Below are 23248 nucleotides of genomic sequence, written 5' to 3'. Positions count from 1 at the left end.
TTTCGAAGAATAAAGTTGAATCAGTTTGAATCAAGAAAACCGATTTTTGGCCAAAAAAAAACAAAAAATAAAGTTACATCGAAATATGGCCATGGCCTGGACCAGCCTTAACACTGGTGATCAGTATGGAGTAGTATAATGTAATTTGTTCATAATTTACTATATGACAGTACATCATTTAGCAAAACAGAGCAATTTATATTACCGTAATGTATAAACTTTATAGCGTGCCACATACATACACCGATCAGGCATAACATTATGACCACTTGTCTAATATTGTGTTACAGGACGGCATGTTTGAACTCCAGATGACCTTACGGCCGGTAAACCAGACGTGTACGAGGGAGAATAAGAACGAGCCGTGCGGCGCTCGCTTCGGTACGGCCATCGCCGCTGTCCCCGACCTCAACCTGGACGGCTTAAGTGACGTGGTAATCGGGTCGCCGCTGGAGAACGACCACAAGGGGGCGGTGTACATTTATCAGGGCACTGGGCGCACGATAGGAGAAAAATACGTCCAGGTAAAGACAAGAACTGAGTTCTGGACTATCAAATGACAGCAGTTTTGTTTGCTGCAGACACACTGTACATTACTGTGTATTTGTGTCAGCTCACAGCAAATTACCAACTCACTCACACCCTATATAATGAGACTTTGGTTCACATACTAACTCCAAAGTATTTGCTCAGGCCCTAAGATTTTATCGCTGATTTTCAACAAGCCTTATTGTTTTACTGCCTTTTAACATTCTGATGCTTTTGGACTACTTCACATTACTCACCTAGCTCTGTTTATACCATTCGAAGATCACTTGACGTGTTTTTTAGTTCCCTGAAAATGAGTTTCACTTCCTGTTTTAGATTTGATTGCTGTTGTTTTTTACTAAAGACTGTTTTCCTGCATTTGTAGTCGTCAGTCGGAGTGTTTGGTGACAGTGTGTGTTTGTTAAAAATAGGACAGAAACAGGCTGAAAGACTCTTATGTATGTGACCATGGCGTCAGTCATAAATTGGTTGACTTCAAGTTTCGATTTGAATACACTTCGCTTTGTGTTGTTTTACTTCTCTTTTTTCTGTTCTACAAAATACAGTCACACACTTAATATACACCCCATTCCACTTCTCTATTTGCTTTTAGAATAACCTCAACTCTTCAAGGATGATTCCACTAGATTTTGGAGTGTGTTTGTGGAGATTTGTGAGATTTTATTCAGCCACAAGGGTGTTAGAAATGTCAGGAAGTGATGTAGGTGAGGTGAGGAGGGGCCGGGGTGTTTAATAGGGTTGGAGCTCTAATGCAAGAGATCTTCCACTCCAACCCCATGGAAAGCATGTCTTCATGAAACTGGCTTTGTGCACAGGGGGCATTGTCATGTGGGAACATGTTTGACTCTCCAGGTTTAATAAAAGGAAAATGTCATTCTAAAGCATCCAAAGACGTCCTATACATCTTTATTGTAACAGTTTGGGAAAGAACCATTTGACTGGAAGACAGGTGTCCTAAAACTGTGCCTGAGAACTGAGGTTAAAGGAAGGATTTGGTGTAGGCATAACCTTATGTATCTACAGTAATGATAAAGATTCACATAAAACACTAAAATCAATGTGTGTATGTGTGTGTGTGTTTGTGTTTGTGTGTGTGTGTGTGTGTGTGTGTGTGTGTGTGTGCGCATGTTAGCGTATAGCTTCCGGAGGTGACGGGGAGAAGATGAAGTTCTTCGGTCAGTCCATTCATGGAATCATGGACTTGAACGACGATGGAATTATAGACGTCACTATTGGAGGAATTGGAGGAGCTGCGCTGTACTGGTGAGTGTGTGTGTGTGTGTGTGTGTGTGTGTGTGTGTGTGTGTGTGTGTGTGTGTGTGTGTGTGTGTCTATAAGTGTGGTTATATATTTAGCATGGTATCTGTACCTCACAACTCTCAGGCTTGGGATTCATATCCCACCTCTGCCCTCTGTGCACTTTGTTCGCCTGGTTACAGGGGCTTCCTTCAGGTGCTTCGGTTTTCTCCACCGATATGATTGATTTAATTTAAACGCTGATTGGTGTGTTGTGCTCTGAGCTTCCTGAGACTCCAGGATCTAACATAAACTCTGTGTAGGTTAAATAGTATTGGGAACAGATGGATGGATGGATGGATGGATGGATGGATGGATGGATGGATGGATGGATGGATGGATGGATGGATGGAAAATGTGAAAGTACATTAGCATGTACTTTTAGCATTAGCATCTAAGCCTTATAGTCCTCTACTGTATACACACAATTTCAGAGCCCCACACTTTCAATTAGACAAATATATTGTCTGTATAAAAGTGTTCCTTTACTCATGTACAAATAATCCTCAGCTAGTAAATGAATGCAGAAAGGTCTTGATCAGACAGCACATCCTCACGAATTTCATCTTCAGAACATCTGTTCTTTATTTGCGTTAGTCCAGCTTGCTGCTGAATGTTCTCGCTCCTTATTTTCAAACCCGCTTGTTCACACACTGCACTGGAATTTCTCAAACACAAGAACACGGCCATGCTTCCTTTTTCAGAGTTGTGTGGAGCAAAGTTGCAGAGGGGCTCAAAAGTCACCCACTTACACCATCTCTCCTCATTCTTTTTGCTTTTTTCCTCACTGCCTCCCTCACATCCTCTGCGCAGCTGCTGCGGTTGAGCAGATCTGCAAATACGATAAAACTCTTGGCTCTCGCCCAGTCCCCCACCCAGTGTCTTGGGATTTTCTTTTGCGAGGATAACAGGATAAACATTAATTTATTTATTTATTTATTTTTATTTTTATTTTATTTTTTTCGTTTTAATGAAGAATATAATTACAAAATCATGGAGCAGAGACATGATGAGAAGTTAGCAGGATAATGCTGCTAGTAAGTAAGGGAAGTGTATAGCCTCCAATTTAGGTATTTACTTTTTGATTCAGGAAAAAAAACAATGAGAAACAGAACAGAACCTTCAAGATTTGAACTCCTCCAAAATGTGTTGATTCTTCCACATTTATGGGTTATAATGTCATAAGGAATAAAAGACTTGGCAGTGTGGGAAAATAATTAGCAATATAGATGTGCCAAGATCAATTAACATCCTGAGGTTAATATTTTCTATCTATCTATCTGGCTGGCTGGCTGGCTGGTCTCTGTCCATCTGTCTATTCAAATCCAATCAAATCACAATAAATGCCTCTGGTATATTATATTTCCACCACATCTGCATCCTTTCCACTTTCTTTCTAAATAGCTAGCTAGTTATTTATCTATCCACCAGCAGTTTTTCAGCGAAGACTTTACATTTGGATTCTTGAAATTCTTGATCATTTTTAATCCAAACATGGCTTCTTTTAATGTTGTGGAACATATACAATTCAAGTTCCTGTTATTACTTTCATTATGTAAGAGCAATTAACAGTCGTTCCCTCTCCAGCATGTCTCTTTCACATTTATTTATTTAAAATACTGTATTGATCCTATAAGGAAATTGTTACTCTTCATACCAATTACAATGTTCTTCACACATCCCAGCAATGTAGGAAGCTGGGGTCAGAGCGCAGGGTCGGCCATAATACTGTGCCCCTGAAGCGCAGAGGGTTGAGGGTTTTGCTCAATGTCTCCAAGAGTGGCATCTCTGCCATCAGTAACCACTCATGTACCACTTCCCCAAAGACCAAAATATGAACAAGACAAAACAGTTTTTCATGTTCACTTCCCACTCCTTCCCAGCTGTTAAAGGAACTTCTGCTCACCATCACCAGAGATATGTTTTCTTTCTTTTATGTGGAGTGTCCACCACACAAGACCTGTTTCAATAGAAATGCTGACTTGTTATCATTATATACAATCTTATATTAAATAAAGAAATACATTCTGTCTAATTATTTCTGTTTAAGGTCCCGGGATGTTGCAGAACTCCATGCCAACATGACCTTTGAACCAGCCAGAATCAACTTGCAACAGCCAACATGTCAAATCCACGGCAAGGACAAAGTGTGTGTAAAGACCACCGTGTGTTTCCGATACAAGATCAAGATGGAAAAACAGATGAACAAGACACGTGAGGCGATAAATATTTCAGTTCTCGACCAGACTCTCATTCTGCAGTCTCATAATTCTGATATTTTATAACTAACAATGCACAAGGTGTCTTGTAAAACTCCAAACTCTTATTTTCCATTCAATTTTTTGGATTTCTGTTTCTGTAAATAAAGAAAAAAGTTGAAAAGAACAGAGAGGGTTCATGTGTTGGAATGCTGGTGTGTGGATTATGAGCATTTGACAGATTCACTTTTACTGTATTGCGTTTCCATACTAGAACAATCCTCAATTCTAATATTGAATATTTAATACATCCCTTTGTCAACTTTCATACAAAATTAACAGGATTTGTGTGTGTGTGTGTGTGTGTGTGTGTGTGTGTGTGTAGTGATCCACTACACTCTGACTCTTGATGCTCTGCGCTCCATTGCGAGAGGAAAATTTAAAGACACAGATGAGAGAAAAATCCAGAAGAACGTCACCATTAAGAACATTTTATGCAACGAGCACTTCTTCTACATGTCGGCAAGTAAATCAGTCCATACACACACACATGCACACCTTATTGCCATGATTATAAGTTTCCCATTCTCCTGAATGTCTCCAAGATCAAAACTGTCAGAAATTTGTATTGCTGTTGGACCATTTCGAACATAAACTCACACAAAAACATATACACATACACACATACAATCACTCACAATTATTCTTTATTACATTATTATATCATTATATTTTTTTGCACCAATTCGTATAAACTGGGAATGCTATATAATGGGAAACTTAAACATCTTACAGAAAGTCTCCATTTTCTGACATCATCAAACCAACCTGGTGCCAATCTGCCATGTTTTAAGTCATGCTTAAATATCTAAGATCATATATTGTCCCCATTCTGGTCTTTGACGTATTGTTGCCCCATGCAATCTACCTCATGAACACTTAAACGCTTTCCCCATTTTGCAATAAAAAAAAAATTATATATATATATATGAACCACTTTTTGGTAATTTCTGTATTTTTCTGTACAATAATTAATTAATTAATCTTTTATATTAAAAGAAATGCAACTGGAAGCTTCTGTCACCAAAACAAGCAAACATACTTGGCAATAAAGCTCTTTCTGATCCTGATAATTAGCTAAACGAGTGATAGTATGGACATACAGGCGTGCAAACCGACTAAACCTGCACATTCATTCTTGTATCGCTAAGAAAATGTCCTGAGTTTGCTGAATTAAACGTGTCTTTAGGGTTAAGGGGGCGGATTTTTCCTAACGACTGATTGTCTTAGGGTAGTTTACTTCATTATTTCAACTTATCTTCTGTGCTAGTGTTGTGTTTGGCTCTAGATGTTCTGCCTCTGTTTGGAATGTTTTTCCCCAAAAAGGAGTGTTGGCTTGGTGGTGTGTGTGTGTGTGTGTGTGTGTGTGTGTGTGTGTGTGTGTGTGTGTGTGTGTGTGTGTGTGTGTCATAATCTGTACTCTGAAATCCAAATAAAAACATTACACTGCATATTGCATAAATTCCTTTCAAAATCACAATCGTGTCGATCAAATGTGTCCTTTTTTTTATTTTTATTTTTTATGCAGATAGCAAAAACATGAAGATCAGACACCATGTCTGGAGTGTAACGCAAACCAGAGCATGTAGCATCAAAGGACAGATATCAGTGCAATTAAATCCAGACCACTCCAGAAACCGAACGGTGTATTTTTCTGTGGAAAAAAATTAAACTCATCCAAAAGCAACAGCAGATTTCTCTGACCACCGCTTTTTCTTTTCCTTTTTTGGTACCACAAGCTTTGAGAACAATCCGGAAACATGTCCCGATATTCTAGATTGATTATTTGATTAGCCTAATGTTAACTCTAATAGCTGCTTATCGTTTGTCATTGGTTCGGTTTAATGCAGTGCTAAGCCTGAAATACTGATTTAACTACACAATATAATAGAAAATTAGCTCTGAAAGTAATCTCATTTACAAAAATTTACAAAGCTATCCAATGCTACGAAGCTATCCTCGTAAAATCATCAAGCTAGCTAGTTTACATCCAAACTCCTGAGGTAAAAATTAACCAAAAGCTTTCAAACTTTCCACTTTCTCATTTCATGTGCATGTTTGGTAGCTTTCCAGAAACTTCCAGAAAACGTATCACTTGAGCTCTTAACAAGAACACAACTATTTCATATTCATTATCTTTTGCTCTGGAGAATTTCCTCCCCCGTTGTCTTGTTTTCTTATCTGTTGTGTGGGTCTTTTTTTATATATTGTTACCATATTCTTTTCATTTTTATTTTTGTTAGCATCTTAACACTCTTCTAGTTAACTATCATATAATAAACAATGATCCCCTACAGATAAACAGTTGCACTGTGTAAATGCCATAATTGTCCATGAATCTGCTGATTTTGACAGATGCATCATGTATTTTTTCTCTTTATCACAGGACAAATTAGACTTCAGGGATCCACTGATGGTGTCTCTGGATTTCGGGTTAGTGGAGGTGCCTAATGGGCCTGTCCTGGATGGAGCTTTACCAACATCACTCAATCGAACGGTAATCTTCAGTTCTGGCTTTTACTCCTGTGGGATGGTGGTGGTTTATATCTGGAGGTTTTAATATATAAAGAATTCCATGTTTGACTTGGTACATGATGGAGTGTATTAGCAATAGTGCACTGCAGACAGATGTCAGGTCTATCACAGAAATGATGGTGCAGGCAAAGCTAGCAAGCGTTTAAAATGAACCTTAAATAGTTTAATGTACAGTATATCTATAAGGTCCAAGAAACAATTGTTTCGAAATATTAACAAAAATGCAAGGATTTGCAAATAAAGATGTAAACATTTGCCAATTGGGATTCTAACATTGCAAATAACTAGCTGGCTAATTTACTAGTTGCAATTTGACAAAAAAAAATGTGTAACAATTCTCACAATTTAAATAAAACTTTTTAATGAAAGTTCTAAGAGTTAAGGGGAAAGAGCCTGTGTTCATGGAGATTTCCAATAATATATTCAATGGGTTTGTTAATGAATTTATAATTTGTCGACTTCTGCAAAATGATCCACACCTTTAGTTGTAACACAGTGAGTTAAAAAAAATATACAGTGATTTCTCCAATACAGTCGACAGCCGATAATGCAAGAGAAGCGATTTATTAAAAGAGTGAGTTTCTAAAAGGTCAGAGGTGAAGAGTTTTTGTTCCTTTTGGTCGAGATCGTCATTGTTATCTTCACCCGATGTTACGAATGTGGTGTCGCGCCTGGAATGCCGGCGCTGCGAGGAACAGCTGCGAGCGATCCCACTGAAGTTCAGCGCAGTGTTTCAGAAGTACTCTGAGATTGTCTGAAAAACGCTGTTCTCTCCCACTCAGTGGCGTAATGAGAATCTGATGGAGCTGGGGTAAAAAACTCTCACGCTCTCCGTGTGACTCCGGCGGGAATCGGGAATATCGGAGTATCGAATTTCGCAGACGACTGAGAGGATGCGCGACTGCGAGTGCTGGGATATGTGAGAAATAGGAAGTGGGGCTTGAAGTAGGTCAGAATGATTTAATGGTTTAATAGTGGCATGGGTTTTTATTCTTGATCACGTACACACACACACACACATTCACAGCTGTGCTTGAAGTATTAATGAGGTTATCAGTAAGAAATGAGAGTTATCTTGGAGACTTGCTGTAGCCTGGCACTGTGTCTCTTTCTCTCTCTTTCTCTTTCTCTCTCTGTCTTTGGAAGGTACTCCAGTCCAGGCCCCACACACACACACACACACACACACACACACACACACACACACACACACCGTGTGGAACCCACATTGACATAAAGAAAAGCAGTTCTAAAATTTCCTGCAATTTCTCCATTTCTAACATACTGAAGAAACCGTCAGACCACATATGCTATAGCATTGGTCTAAAGTACGATATATAGACAAAAGTATTGGGACACGTGACTTTCTCAGCCATATGTTTGTTCTTTACCAAACTGTCACCACAAAGGACGTGTGTCACGTCTTTGGATGTGATAGAATTGACTTTTTCCCCCACTTGAAATAGGAGACCCAATTTTGTTCCAGCATGACAATGTCCCTGTGCACAAATCCAGCTCCATGAAGATCTACATGGTTTGGAGTGGAATATCTCCAGCTATAGAGCCCTGACATCAACCCTACTGAACAGCTGTGGGATGAATTGGAACTCTGACTGCACCCCAGGTCTCCTCACCCTCACTTACATCAGTACCGGACTTTACTTGTGGCTGAATGAGCAAAAATCTCCACAAGCACACACTAAAATCTAGTGGAACATCTTCCCAAAACAGTGGAGGTTCTCAAAGCAGCAAATGAGGAATAATTGTAGAATGTTAAACAATCTCACATATCTTCTCAAGGGACAAGACTATAGAAATGAAACGTGGATATATTTTAGAGTAGTCAATGTAGTCTGCTGGATGTTGGATACATGGCGCTTCTCCACCTTCTGCTTGAGGTGCTCAATAGGTTTCAGGTCTGGGGACCTTCTTGATCACTCCATCACCTTCAGCTTGTATTTGTACTGTGCACATTGTTACTGTTGCACACGTTCACAGAAAATCCATGTTCACATGTTACTTGCTAACGGTCAGTGTTGTGAAGGTGCGGGGTCTGTTATTTGGTTTGTTCAAAAAGTAAAAAATCTGAAGGCAATTTTGTTGAAAATGACAGCGATGTCAAATTTGTAATTTCCTTTTAAGGCTCGGCTCAACGACGAGCGAATCCCGATATGACGGATCTTCGCAACAAATTTCTTCCATTCGTTCTCACGGTGTTGTTCTTGTCCTCCCTCCAGAAACAGCACTTGCCCACACACCACAGAGAACGATAGGATTCTGGCCATACACGATCCTCAGAGGTTGCCGAGATGTTTGTGCGACGCGGCAGCGGATTACAGCAGAACAAACACTCCTTTTTCGTCACATATTTAGTTGATTCAGCAATATACAAACAGAATCTGACCTTTACAGAGGATTTGCGGACGGTGTATATGGAGTGTGAAGGCTCCCTGTTGTTCAGTTGGACCGGGGTTGGAATAGCAGGACGTAGTGTATGGTTGTATGGTGTGGGTGGGCCCCATGTGGGCTCTGGGTGGGCTCAGGGTGTCTCCTTCTATATCCCTAAATGGTATTCTGCCTGTATTTCTTGTCCACTCAGGGGGCCGGGGTTTTTCCAGTGAACCTTGAGAATTGTGCAATTCCCAGATTGCATTAATATTTGCCCCCATTAGTGTTTTGTGAAGATTGGAACCATACATCCAATTCATTGCATTTCATTACTCGCTTCTAACAGCACCAAAAGGATGTGAATACTTTTCAAGTTTAAATTTGGCCGAATCGTTTCCTGAATCTCAATTCAATACAGTTGCTAGTTTATTAGGTGATATGTGGGAGATTATTATCAGATAAAGCATTTGTTCCTGTTTTATTTTATTAATGAATCATTTGTTTTCTTTTCCAGCTTGCTTTAGTAGACTGTGGAAACAATGAGAAGTGCATCACTGATTTACACCTTGAAGCTAAATCGAACATCACCAGGTAAAAGCATGACGTTTAATCACTGTTAAAAGAACAGAGGAGGTTTCGCCCTTGCATTCACAAGGTTTTAATTTCCTCATAATCCACGACTCATAGGGCGCAAGGTTGCCCTCTAGTGGTCACTAGAGTTCATAGTCATTTTTTTAGTGGAGTAAAAAGAATGTTTTTCTAACATGAGGTTTGAAAAAATTGAAAGAATTACAGGCTTTGAATTAACACACATTTAGTATTTTTTTTTATGAAATTTAGTACTAATTTGACATTCATTTACCTGCATTTAACAACATATTTAATATGGAAGATTTGGCTTCATTGTCATTGTTTCATTCATACATTTTTTTTTAGTCCTGCTCAGCATAGATAGATTGGGGAGGATCCACAATGGCTAGAAAAGTCAGGTGTCCCAAAACTTTTGTCCATATAATGTAGACAGACAGACAGACAGACAGACAGACAGACAGACAGACAGATAGATAGATAGATAGATAGATAGATAGATAGATAGATAGATAGATAGATAGATATAGAACATTGCATTGTACTCAGCAGTGAAATGCAGTTTAGTCTCTACCAGAGGTACAAATAGTAGCACTTGTTACCAAATTGGAGTTTAGTATGCAAAAATATGTAAGATCTTTAAGCAAATAGTAAAAAATGTATATAAAAATTATGTGCAAGATGTATGTAAGGCACAATATATGTGTGTGTGTGTGTGTGTGTGTGTGTGTGTGTGTGTGTGTGCAATATATATGAGATATATGTACACTATATAGTACCTAATAGTAACAAATAATAATTTAATTTAAAGCCGGCCTTCAAAACACTCAAGTTGGTGATAATAATACAGTGAAACCCCGGGGTGTACGAGTGCCTTGTAGTATGAGAATATCTGAATACGAGTGGTTTTACTAGTAAAAATCTTTTTAGGAGTACGAGCATATATCAGGAAGAGGAGCATTTCTTATGACGCGTTTGGTTCCAGTCACGTGTTCTGCCTGTCGCTCATCAGTTTTTAGTGTTTTTGTTTTATTTCACTTTACATTTTGCATCATGGGTAAGAAAAATTACCATTGAAAAAAGAAAGAAATTGTAGAAAAGCACGAACGTGGCGTACGCACGCGAGATCTTTGTCTGCAGTATGGCAAGTCGAATTCAACAGTGAGTACAATCATAAAGAACAAAAAGCGCTTTATTTCATTATATTTATCATTTATTACTTTTTATGTTTGCACTTTGTTACAAGTAGATTTGCGTGTTAAACGTGTTTTTAAGGGCTGAAATAAGCGAGTGTCTGATGTCTGGGAACGGATTTTTCAGGAACGAATTCATCTCGTACACCGGGGTTCTACTGTAGTTCCTGCTTTTTATTATAAACAAATAAAACTAATAGATTTGTGGCCTACATTCATTCTAGCCAGTGGTTTGGGGTTCACTCAAGCCTGTTGCTTTCTCTGTGTTCTCTCAAGTCTGATCATTAAAGCCTACCAGGAGAAGTTCCACGTCAGCATCAAAATCAAAAACAGCGGAGATAACGCCTACAACACCAAGGTCACCCTCAGCACCACGGAGAACATCAACTACGTGAAAGTGGAGGTTGGTGTGTAAATGCTGTCAGAGAAGTTTAGCTTCAGATGGGTGATAGATTTAAGAATCTGATAGTGTGTGTTAGTAAGGTCAGAGCAGCATCAGTGGATCGCACATCTGGATCGATTCCAGATGGAGTCCACTGTACCATTTAAGTTTCAAGAGATTGAAGAATTTATGACAAGAAAACCGACTTATTGGCTCGACACGTTCCACTTTTTTTTCTCCTTTAATGAGTCGCCCAACTGATGATTTAAAGATGTAACTCTCCAAATTCCCAAAACCTCTCTTTTAAATGAGATGAATCAGTATTTGTATCTGTACTTTATATTTTTTTCATTTCATTTCTTTTTACTTTTATTTCCTGTAGCCTAAAGAAAAAGATTGTGATCTGAACCACACCAAGACCATATGTGCTGTAGGATATCCGTTCCTCAAATCCAACGACACGGTACGTTTTTCCTCGTGTCTGCATCTCCTCATTCTTTTGTTATATTTTTAAGGCATCTGGCAGAAGCCCTTATCCAGAGCAGCTTACATTTATCTCATTTATACGACTTATACGTCTCTGAACCCAAATCCAGAGACACACTTGGAAATTTTCACTATTTTTAAAGGAAAGGTACAAAACAGTTCCAGAGAAATCCAGAAAAAAAATTTTCCAGAAATTTTTTGCTTGTACTACAAAGCACTTTTTATTTATTTTTTTTTCATTTTTTGGTACATAAAGGACAGTGTTTTAAAGGGAACAAGACACTGTGACACTGACAACTAAAACCTTGACACATTTCAAGTCCGGACCCCAGTTCTCGTAGGCTGACTGAAAAAGAAAAATCTCAGATGAAAATAGAGTTTAATTCTAGTTGGACAGATTTATTCGCTGGCACTGACAGCGTTTGATATGTGGTAAGAAACTGCCAAACAACAAACAAAGTAGTTCGCCTCTCTCCCATTGCCGTGCAACACTCCCATGACTAAAAGATATAAATTGCTAACATCCAGATACGATAGGAATCAAACAAATTTTGTCACCTCACATCTGCATAAAAAACTAAGTTATATTCATTTAAAGCTTAAATATGTTTTGCGGCTCTAATGGTCCTAAAGGTTGCAGACCCCTATTTATAAATCTGGTACTGTTCAAGTGATCGAGAAACATGTGGATTCGTTATATAATGTGGAATTCAGTTTAAATGTCACAATTTCACTCACTATTAAATCATAATTCAACTGATAAAAAAAAAAAGAAATGGACCTCTAAACTTTAAGTGTTTGGTTCTTTGTTTCACCGCATAACTGATAAAATGAGAAACTAACTCCTCTCTTCTCCACCGCTCCTCCAGGAAGATTTCAAGATTCTCTTCGAGGTCAATCCGTCTCACGTTCGCAAAGAAATCGTCATCAACGTCACGGCGACCACGTGAGCCGTTTAACCGTCATCCTGCTTTATAAGCACAATGTGATGTTGTTTTCTATACTCAGAACCCAGTGGTTGTTCTTGTTTCTTGTCGCCGTAGTGATAGCGAAGAGTCGAAGCTTTCGGACAACTTTGTACAGATCACTATCCCGGTGAAATATGAAGCCAGCCTGACCTTTACTGCGTAAGTGCACGTCAAACACAACACTCTCAGGCTTTACAGCTCGGTACAGTCACGGAGTCTGGGTGTGGGGTCTCACGTGGATCTGAAGGGCTTTTTTTTTCACTAAACTTGAGGTTTTCGAGATGTTTTCAGGTTGAACGATGTGGCCAATTGTAAATGTAAAGGTTTTTAAAAAGAAGGACACTGTTGTCACAAAAGTATTGGGACACCTGACTTTTCCAGCTATATGTGCTTCTTCCCCAAACTGTTACCACAAAAATAAAATCACACAATTGTATCCGATGTCTTCGGATGCACTAGGATTATTTCTTCCTCTCACTCTCACTTTAGGAGACCTAAACCTGTTCCAGCATGTTCCCGCAATTAATAATAATTTAGGAAAATAAAAGACATGCATTCAAACTGAAACAAAAAAGCACCCAAAATGAATAAAAAAAGACATTTCAACACTTCAACTGATTCGCCTCTAGAGGCCGCTCTTCTACTGTATAATGAAAGCGGACCTTCTCAGGCGCTTCAGCAACCCGAAAAAAAACAATCAAGTCAATCGGTAGTCAAGTCAAGTTTATTTCTAATGCACTTTTCACAGCAGACATTGTCTCAAAGCAGCTTTAAAGAATTTAAGAGTTAAGGTGAACGATGTGTATTTATCCCTGATGAGCAGCCGTGGCGACTGTGGCAAAGAAAAACTCTTAGATGTTATGAGAAGAAACCTTGAGAGGAACCAGACTCAAAAGGGGAACCCATCCTCATTTGGGTGACATCAAGAGTGTGATTATAGTCTTTAAACAATACAGAACACTGGAGAGTGAGAACTAACATGAGCACAGGAATGTAAGATTATAAATAATGATTATTCGCTGATAGATGATCGTTCCAGCAATCAATAATTGAATCGGCCGACCTCTACACCTTACTAATCATAAATATAAGATTCTTATACAATTGTCTTACAACAGCTATACGTCTTAGTGGCATGGATTACACAAGGTACACCACCCCCAGTCTGACATTTACACAAAGCAGGTTCATGGATTTGTTCGTTATCACTGTAATCTGTACATCATGGCAAACAAATAAGCGTAACATTTGTCCACTTTTTTTTTTTTTCAGGAAGATGAACATGAAGGAGGATCACATATTCTTGAAGGAGGGAGAAACGGCGCCGAGCGTCATCAACGACACCAGCATGATCGGAGAGGAGATGAATGTCACCTATACGGTAATGATGCAATATAAAAATTTAATGATGCTCTGCAATATGGTGCTGATAGTTCGCTTTTATTTCTTCGGTACAGCAAAGTATCGATTTCCTTAATTGACTTTTTACCCCTTTCACAAACAAGCCCCTGTAGTGCAAAAAAAGATGAAATAAAACCAGACGTTCTTTTCCTGTTGTGTGTGCAGGAAGTTACAGCTCTACCTCTGCCATGTTAATCTGTATATAATGTGACTCTCAGGACACGCCTCTGTAGTGTTGCTATACGTCATGTTCACGTAGCAGCGGCGGTGCTGAGAGAACGTGCTCGAGAAACAGTTTAGCGAGAAGAAAAAATCGATCTACGGGTCACAAATTATTGGTCACTTTCAAAATAATAAAAGTCTAGCGCATCTACTAATAATTATATGTAAATAATGGCAACTTTTATGCTAACTTTCATGCCAATGCTCCGACGTGAAATTTATCATCACTAATATATAAAGATATAACTGACGTGAAACTACCCACACCATTAAAGGCTGTGCTGTGGTGTCAGAGGAGTAAAGCACTTGAAGGCAACCCATTTTTTGATAACATTGACAACATTTATCACCTCATCTGTGATCGATTTGTTCGTTGTGCGTTGTATTCTTTTATACACTTCCCAGAACGGGGCCTGGATTACAGTGTGGTCTGTGTGTTTTGCAGATTGAAAGAGATGCTTTCAAGCAGAGTCCTCATCTCGGGCTGACCGTCACGTTTCCCTACAGGACACAGGCAGAGAATGTCCTGCTCTATCTGACTCACCTCAGTTTCTCATCTGTGAGACTTTCTTCTTTTTTATATATTGTTTTTATTTTATTATATTTTACATGTCTTGTATGGGGAAATAATCTGGAATTCTATAATCTGATGATTCAATTAAAATCTATTCTTATTATTTTATTTATTATTATTATTATTATAATTATCATTATTGTTATTAATAAATATCCCCATGTCATGTGACGCATAACTTATTTTCTCGTTCTCCTCCTGTCTCTGTGTTTCAGCATATCATATGTACAGCTCATGTTAACCCTCTGAAGATCAGCCAGACGCACCAAATCACACGGAAAGCTAAAGCTGAGACACTCAGTAGCTATCTGGTGGTGAGTTCATCGTTCTGTGTGTGTGTGTGTGTGTGTGTGTGTGTGTGTGTGTGTGTGTATGCATGTCTGTATTTAGTTAACTCTAAAACAGATCTCAATTAATTTGCCAACTCTCTCTCTCTCTCTCTCTCTCTCTCTCTCTCTCTCTCTCTCTCTCTCTCTCTCTCTCTCTCTCTCTCTCTCTCTCTCTCTCTCTCTCTCTCTCTCTCTCTCTCTCTCTCTCTCTCTCTCTCTCTTTTGCTATCTGTCATTCTTTCTATCTCTTTGTCTCATGGTCTCTCTGTGTCATTCTATTCGTCTCTTTGCCACTCTTCTTTATTTCATTCTCCCTGTCACATGTACTCTCTCTCTCTCTGTCTCTCTCTCTCTCTCTCTCTCTCTCTCTCTCTCTCTCTCTCTCTCTCTCTCGTTCTTGTGTTTTCTCTTTCACGTGTTCTTTGTCTATATCTCTCTCCTGCTCTCAATTTCCTGTTCCTTACTCTTGGTCTTCTTTCTTTCTTTCTTTCTTTCTTTCTTCCTTTCTTTGTGTCTCCCTGTCATACTCCTTGTCTCTTCTCTCATTCTCTTTTTTTGTCTCCGCCACACTTTAACTCTCTCGTTCTTCTTTCCTCTTTCCTTTCCTCTATCTTTCCGCTCACACGCTTTTTGTCTCCCTCTTTTCCCTGTCTTTCACACACAGAGCTGTGACGAGAAGGCGAACCCCTGCACTTCATTCAGCTGTTATATTCCTTCTGAGAGATTCAACCAGATCAACGTCACTTTCCGAGTCTGGAAGCAGACGTTCATCCAAGTAATGCAAAGACTCGAAACTCCACTCATGTTTAGTGGCGGTCGAATACCTTCACTTGATGGTTTTTGAGAGACACAATCATGTTCCTTTTGTTTCTATGCTTCAAAACAACCACAAACTATTCAGATTCCACCTCCGTGTATAAACGCGGGCTGCTGACATCTTCTCCCCTGTTCTCCGTCTTACAGATGTTTTTCTATTAGAGACATAAATGTCATATTTGGGCTCATCTGTCTACAATTCGTGTGTGTTTCGCTTTGCATCTAAACAAGAGGAACATCATATATTGTTAATGCCGCATGTCACTGATGATCTGGTGCACGATTGCAGTTCACGGCGGTGGTTGTTGGTTTTTCTTGTTAATGTTTGTTTTTAGTGTTTGTTTTCTTCATCTTTGTTTCTCTGTTTTGTATATTTGCACTAATTACATTTATAGCTGCAAAAAATGAATAACATCCTACAATTATCACTTATTGTATTTTTCTTCATTTTTTTTTCTTTGCATACAGGGCGAGTTTTCCAGTCTCTTCTTAATGGTTCACGCGAAACTAGAGAGTAAGGACAAGGCTCTCTTCGATATAAGCCAAAACGACAAAAGCAGAGAGGTGAGATCGCTTTATGGGACTACTTTATTACTTACTTACAGCGAAATGCGACTCAGCATAGGAGCTCATTGCAACTTTTCACATTTAGTTCCCATTTACTGTTAGAATAATCTCCATTCTTCTGGGAAGATGTTCCACTCGATTTTGTAGCGTGTTAGCGGAGCCACCAAGGGTGTCCGTAAAATCAGGTACTGATGTCAACGTGAGTCAACGGTCCAATCCATCCCAAAGATGTCCAATATGGTTGAGGTCAGAGTTCCATATCAGGCCACTCAAAATCTTCCTTTGTAAAGCGTATGTTCATGGAGCTGGTCATGATGGAACTCCTCTAAAGACTATTTGGTGACGTTTGGGGATGAAGCACATACGACCAGAAAAGCCAGGTGTCCCAATACTTTTGTTTATATGTGTGTTATACCCCGTTAAATATAACTATCATATTTGTGCTGTTGCAGGTGCATGTCCAGATCTCGAAAGAGTCCCGAAGTGGAATCCCTCTGTGGATCATCATCCTTAGTATCCTCATAGGACTTCTAATACTGGCACTGGTTATATTTTGTCTTTGGAAGGTAAGCGGCATGTATTCACACACAACACTGCACGGTGAACGTTTGACAGCCGTGGTTCTGATTTGCAGATCGGGTCGAGGAGAGGTTGTGTTATATATATATATATATATATATACAGTGGAACCTCGGGTTACGAATTTAATTCGTTCCGGTACTTTATTCGTAACCTGAAAAGTTCGTATCCCGATACAAATTTCCCCATAATAATGAACAGAAACTTCGGTAATTCGTTCTGGACAACCAAAAATATTACTTAAATAAAAATAAAGCCAATATTCACTAATATTATTTACTTTTAACATGTTATATTAAAATTTTACCACATAAAAACATACAAAAGAGGAAAACATCTTTACCGGTACTTTCCTTTGAGAAGACTCGCTGCAGGAGGCGGCGTTCGTAGAAGGGGAGGAGGGAGAGTTATTGTTTGAAGGAGAATCTTATTATATTATATTATTTATATATTATTATATATTATATTATAGAATATTAAAGACAGTGTTATTAACACGAACGCTGAGACAATTGTTGCATTAGAGGGAAAATGAGAGCTGTTTCTTTAAGGCTACTATCAGTTGGTATTGAAGTCCAGAGTGAAATTCATTATGGGTATTGTACTGGAAAAGACTGTAACCCTGCTAATCTATCTTCATAAAAACAAGTAAAGTGGTTATGCATCGGCTAATGTTGTCCATCTCATCATTCCACGAGCATCAACTAACGAGTTGTTACGCTGCCTCTGGGAAAAGTTCAAGCGGTAAGTAACACGATGCTCTCGCTAGGGACACAGGACGCTAACTGATGTGACGAGCTGCGTGGATAGAGCAAAAACAACCAACTTGCCTGCGATTTTTTTGGTGAGCGACGTTCGTATCCCGATATTTTGTTCGTAACCAGGGGCAAAAATTTTGATGAACTGCGATTCGTAACCTGAATTATACGTATGCCGGGGCGTTCGTAACCCGAGGTTCCACTGTATATATATACAGGCTTGGGGTTGTATTATATATCGACGCCCCCAATGCCAAAAAAGTTGCAACGACGTGCAATACGTAAATAAAATCAGAATGTTAAAACTATAGAGATATATATATAAGATTTTTATGAAATAAATAAAGTTATTCAGAATTGAATGACTGTAAATGGTCTCAAAGAAGTTGGGACAGGGACAAGTTAACCGCTGTGTGGTTGTGTCGAGAGTTTCCAAAAAGAAATACAAATGTCAACACGTTTTCCATGCGAACAGTTTCCTTAAACGGTTGCCACAAAGTGCACCTCAACTGCATGTGTCTGAATGGACACAAATTGTTCGAATCTAGTGAAAAGCTAGATTCCAGAGTGAATGTTAAATGGTCAGGTGTTCACATGCTTTTGGCCGATCATTCGCATGCAGCAGTATGTTATAACGGCGTGTCTTTTTTTTTCTCCTCCAGTTTGGCTTCTTTAAGAGAAAATCAGTGGAAGAGATGAAAGAGGATATGAGAGACAGTTAAAGGCTCAAGATTTCAGGTCTACAGCCTTCCATACTCCTCAGGTCAAACTCACACTAACTAACCCACAGAGAAGCTACGCAGCTATGACAGTCTAACAGAATGGACAAGAAGCACCACCAATATCCACCTGAAGATCTTCATACAGGAGATAAAGTCTAGATTGTTTGGATTGCCAGGATGGTTTTAATACCTTGGAGGTCGTAGCAGTTGGACTTTGGGTGGTTGTCTTATTCCCACGTAATGCTTTTTGCCATAAAAACCCAGCACAGGCACTCCGCATTATACCATTTGAATGAGCTTATGAGTCCTCGTACAAAAAATTTCGAATTTTCCTAGTATAAGCACCAGAAGAACCAATTGACATCTGGCATGGATTTGCATAGCGTTTTATACTGTAAAATGTTAACACGTACCCCTGAAAGCCTCGCCCCCTTTAACTATCATGTAAATATGTACATATGTGTATATATATATATATATATATATATATATATATATATATATATATATATAAATACACTATACACCAATCAGGCAGAACATTTTGACATAATAACATGAGCGGTGAAGTAAATAACACTGATTATGTCTTGGCACCTGTTAGTCTGTGGGATACTTTAGGCAGCAAGTAAACATTTTGTCCTCAAAGTTGACGTGTCAGAAGCAGGAAAAATGGGCAAGTGTAAGTATATGAGGGAGTTTGACAAGGACCAAATTGTGACGTCTAGACGACTGGGTCATGCATCTCCAAAACTGCAGCTCTTTTGTTTAGAGTTTCCTAGTCTGCAGTAATCAGAATTTATCAAAAGTGGTCCAAGGAAGGAACAGTGGTGAACTGGAGACAGGGTCGTGGGCGGCCGAGGCTCATTGTTGCACGTAGGAAGCGAAGGCTGGACCGTGTGGTCCGATCCAACAGACGAGTTACTGTATGTTGCGTGGGGGACCAACTCGATATTAGGCAGGTGGCCATAATGTTATGCCTGATCGGTTTGTGTACATAAAGGAAAAAAATAAAATAAAATTATATATATATATATATATATATATATAGAGAGAGAGAGAGAGAGAGAGAGAGAGATAACACAAAGTGAACCTTTCACCAAAAAGCCTACAACAAAGTGCCAAATGAAAGGGCTCAGGGCCGATCCTTGATGCAGTCCAAGCTTCACCCTGAACCAGTCTGTCATTCCTACTGCAAAATATAACAAGTCATATACAGTACAATATTTACAAATAAAGATGACGTATTCAGACAGCGTGAGTTTTTTGGTAACCACCTAGCCTTACTTTTTAATCCACTAGAGAACTTTTCATGGACTCTGGAAATCAGCTCACTAAATTAGCATATTAGCATAGCATGGTTAGTGACTGAAGAGAAGTCAAGACGGCCAAGATGTGTAATAAAAAAAAATTCCTACAGAGAAGGAATAAATGTGTGCATGCAAATGTTTCTAGTGTCTACTAGAAAACAAACAGCTAGAAGATTTCTTCACAAAATGGTGGTTCCTGAAGAACACATCACTTCTCATTGAAGCGTTTTGAGTGCTCAGTCTGGTCTAATCATGCCAATGGATACCTTTACACCAATACTCTAAAAAAAATAGAAAATCCCACTAAATCTGAAGATTCCATTATATCCTTGTCTATGAGATTTCACTCGTGAGCTTCTTTAATGTCGTACATTCATGCGCTCCCAGCCACGTTATTAGAGGCCTTTTTATGAATAAATCTTTTTTTTTCTGTAAAACATGAATAATTTGAGTTAAGTATATAGCTAGTTTTGCTTTTTCAAAGCTATCCGTGTTTTTGGGGCACATTCCTTTGCATTTATGAAGCACCTGACGTGAAGTGCTGAGGGAATTGACTGATTTGTACTGTAAATGTATATAAGAGTGAAACTGTATATAGATCGATGTTTGCAATAATACCTGTATATGAATGACTGTCAAAACGATCGATTAACCCTAGATCAGAGTATTTGGACACTTTTTTTTTCATGCTACATTCTGTTGTTGTTTCCTCCTGAAACAACCAATTATTAACATTCTATGCAGTGTACATGTTTTCCAAGATTTATATATATATATTTCCACTTTATCATTTTGTATAGTTTTTCTATCATTGTTTCGGCTCTTGTTTCAGACTAAACGCAACAAGTGAACGCTAATCGGACAGTTTATTGTGTTATTTAACACAAACTCATTATTTCTTTATTAAGCTGAGGTAAAGGGGGTGTGTTTTGATTAAACTGCGATGTTTGGGACAGAGTTCATTCCTGTAAATAAAATTAGCTAGCTGGCATAGCACCACCCGCAGGTCACCAGCTGCCTATGGGTCATTGCAATGTTACATTGCTAACCCAATAATCATTTCTTTCTGTTTATGTTTTAATTATTATTATATATTAAGACCAAAGATTGTGCAGAATTTAAAGGAAAAAAAACGTACAAAAATTGTGCAAGAGTTATGTGTGAAGAGTTGGGTTTACGTGAAAAAAAAGACAAATATTTATAAAACAGGCGCAGTATTTAATTTATATATTTGTTCCAGGGTTATAGGTTCGATCTCGAGCTCAGGTTACTATCAGTGTCACATTTAACATGTCCCCAATGTGTTTGTATTGGTTTCCTTTCATGTTCTCTGGTTTCTTCCCAATGTTGAAATACTTGCCTGATTGGATGAACAAAATTGCCGCCAAATGTGTGTGGGTTGTTTTTTTTTTACTTTGTGACACAAATAATAAATAGTGCTGGATTAAGTGCTACTTGGCAACTAGTTGGATCTTTAATCCTTGTGTGTTAGAACAAATTCGATTCCTCTTCAATCCGAAAAACTATTTTTCATTTGGTTTTTAGTGCATATTTTTATCCCGTTTTTTTTTTTCTGTCTTACAGCCTGGTGATTGGGCTTAAAGGGTGGTGCTGGTCAGAAAATCGAATACAAATCCTTCTTCTACTAAAGCAAATCAGAATTTTGATTTTAGGGTTATGGCCCTGAAATATGATTTCCATCAGCCACTATACCCTAAAATATCATGTCACATGATCTCAGCACCTGAATCCCATTGTCTTGTAATAAGCACATGTATATAAGGCCACAAGGGTCGTTAGTAAAGTCAGGTACCGATGTGGGGTGGGGTGAGAAGGTCAGAACTTTGTAGCAGGAGATCTTCCACTTCAACCCATTTATAGCATATCTTCTTTGTTTTGGAACAGGTTTGGGTCTTCTAGTTCATGTGAAGGGAAGATTTCATGGTACCACAATTCTGTGGTAAAAGTTTGGTGAAGAACCACATATGGTTTTAAAAATCAGGTGTTGCAATGCTTGTGTCCACACATGTACATATATATATATATATATGCTAATAACACAAGAGGTGCTGAGATTATGTGATATGACATGAGGGTGCAATTGTTGATGGGGAAACACCATAAAATGGTCAAATTTGAATGTTGATTAAAGAAGAATACGGCTTTTGAATAGCAATTTTAACAACGGACATTGTCTCCAAGCAGCTTTATAAAGCGGTTATAAAGTCTTATATATCTACAGGAATTAAGGGGCGTAATTAAAACCAAAAAAATGTAATTTATGATTTAGTGTTGCCAGACTAGTGCTTTGTACAATCCAATGATGAGTCTTTTTTCACAAATCCTGTCTGATAACGATATTCGAATGGCAAAATATATTCATGATTTCATTATGCACCTCTAGATTGTGAAAAAATGTCCATCTCTGTCTGCTGTGGGTTTAACTTTCTTTTTGTTGACGCATTTTCTGTTGAAATACGTTTGGTTTTCTTATACATGAGCTCATCCCCATTCGGCATCAGCACTCCACTGCTGCAAGCACGTGTACTTAATAAATATATGCACGGCTGAGAGGAAGGATAGATTTTTTTATTGTTTGTTTGTTTGTTTGTTTGTTAGTTTGAAGTCACTGCTGTGAAGTAAGTAATGCACTGGTTTTGTTATATCGTGTATATAGTCCTCTCATTCGCACGGATTTCAAACGAATTGCACATTCTGGAACAGTATGCACATGAAATAATAAATACGTTTGTTTTGGGTTTTTTAACAAAACCGTGTTTCTGTGAGAGTATGTGTGAGAGAGATGTTTTTTTGTAGTTTTTTATTTTGTTTGTATTTCATTTTAGTTTGAATGTTAAATTCCTAAACATGCAGAAAGAATAAAAAATGTTTTCGGACACCTCACGCTCATGTGAGTTGAAATCAACAGCGGGATTCTTCAAAAAGCCGTCACGGTTGGGTGTCCACATATTTTTGGCCATATAGCAAAGCTGTATTAATGCATGTTGGGGTTTTTTTGGTATTTGTTAATGAGTAACCTACTGATGAATTCCGCACATCCGCAGCATAGCGTTTAAGATCCGCATTGCACTTCACAGCATGTCACAAGACCAATTTGCGAGGAATCCTGAAGATCCCAATCCTTACACTCTGATATGAAGAACATGTTCTTACAGAGATTATAACAGGACACACAAAGTACCCTGTATAGCAAAAGTATTGGGACACCATATTTTCCCAGCCATATGTGCTTCTTGTAAAGGTGACTCGAAGATCTTGAGTGGTCTTCTATAGAGCTCTAAACCCTATTCGGAACCTATTCCAAAG

At 38.5% G+C, this 23248-nt stretch overlaps 1 protein-coding gene across 1 annotated transcript in view; it reads left to right on the top strand.

Annotated features, from left to right (window-relative positions):
* The window catches only part of itga1 (integrin, alpha 1), a 62514-nt gene extending 39694 nt beyond the window's left edge, over positions 1–22820 (top strand). The window contains exons 14-30 of the mRNA XM_046861047.1: positions 291–524; positions 1682–1812; positions 3896–4059; positions 4429–4565; positions 6490–6600; positions 9541–9617; positions 11084–11210; positions 11572–11652; positions 12545–12621; positions 12719–12802; positions 13916–14024; positions 14712–14825; positions 15056–15154; positions 15834–15944; positions 16454–16549; positions 17005–17118; positions 18552–22820. Of these exons, the coding sequence (XP_046717003.1) occupies positions 291–524; positions 1682–1812; positions 3896–4059; positions 4429–4565; positions 6490–6600; positions 9541–9617; positions 11084–11210; positions 11572–11652; positions 12545–12621; positions 12719–12802; positions 13916–14024; positions 14712–14825; positions 15056–15154; positions 15834–15944; positions 16454–16549; positions 17005–17118; positions 18552–18611 (1926 nt within the window). The 3' untranslated portion in view covers positions 18612–22820. The remainder of the gene's footprint in view (positions 1–290; positions 525–1681; positions 1813–3895; positions 4060–4428; positions 4566–6489; positions 6601–9540; positions 9618–11083; positions 11211–11571; positions 11653–12544; positions 12622–12718; positions 12803–13915; positions 14025–14711; positions 14826–15055; positions 15155–15833; positions 15945–16453; positions 16550–17004; positions 17119–18551) is intronic.
* The last annotated feature ends 428 nt before the right edge of the window (positions 22821–23248 follow it).

The sequence above is a fragment of the Silurus meridionalis genome, chromosome 11 (genome assembly GCF_014805685.1).
Source record: "Silurus meridionalis isolate SWU-2019-XX chromosome 11, ASM1480568v1, whole genome shotgun sequence".
Lineage (NCBI taxonomy): Eukaryota > Metazoa > Chordata > Actinopteri > Siluriformes > Siluridae > Silurus > Silurus meridionalis.
The sequence above is the reverse complement of the archived record's forward strand: the minus strand, read 5'-3'. Positions and strand labels throughout refer to the sequence as shown.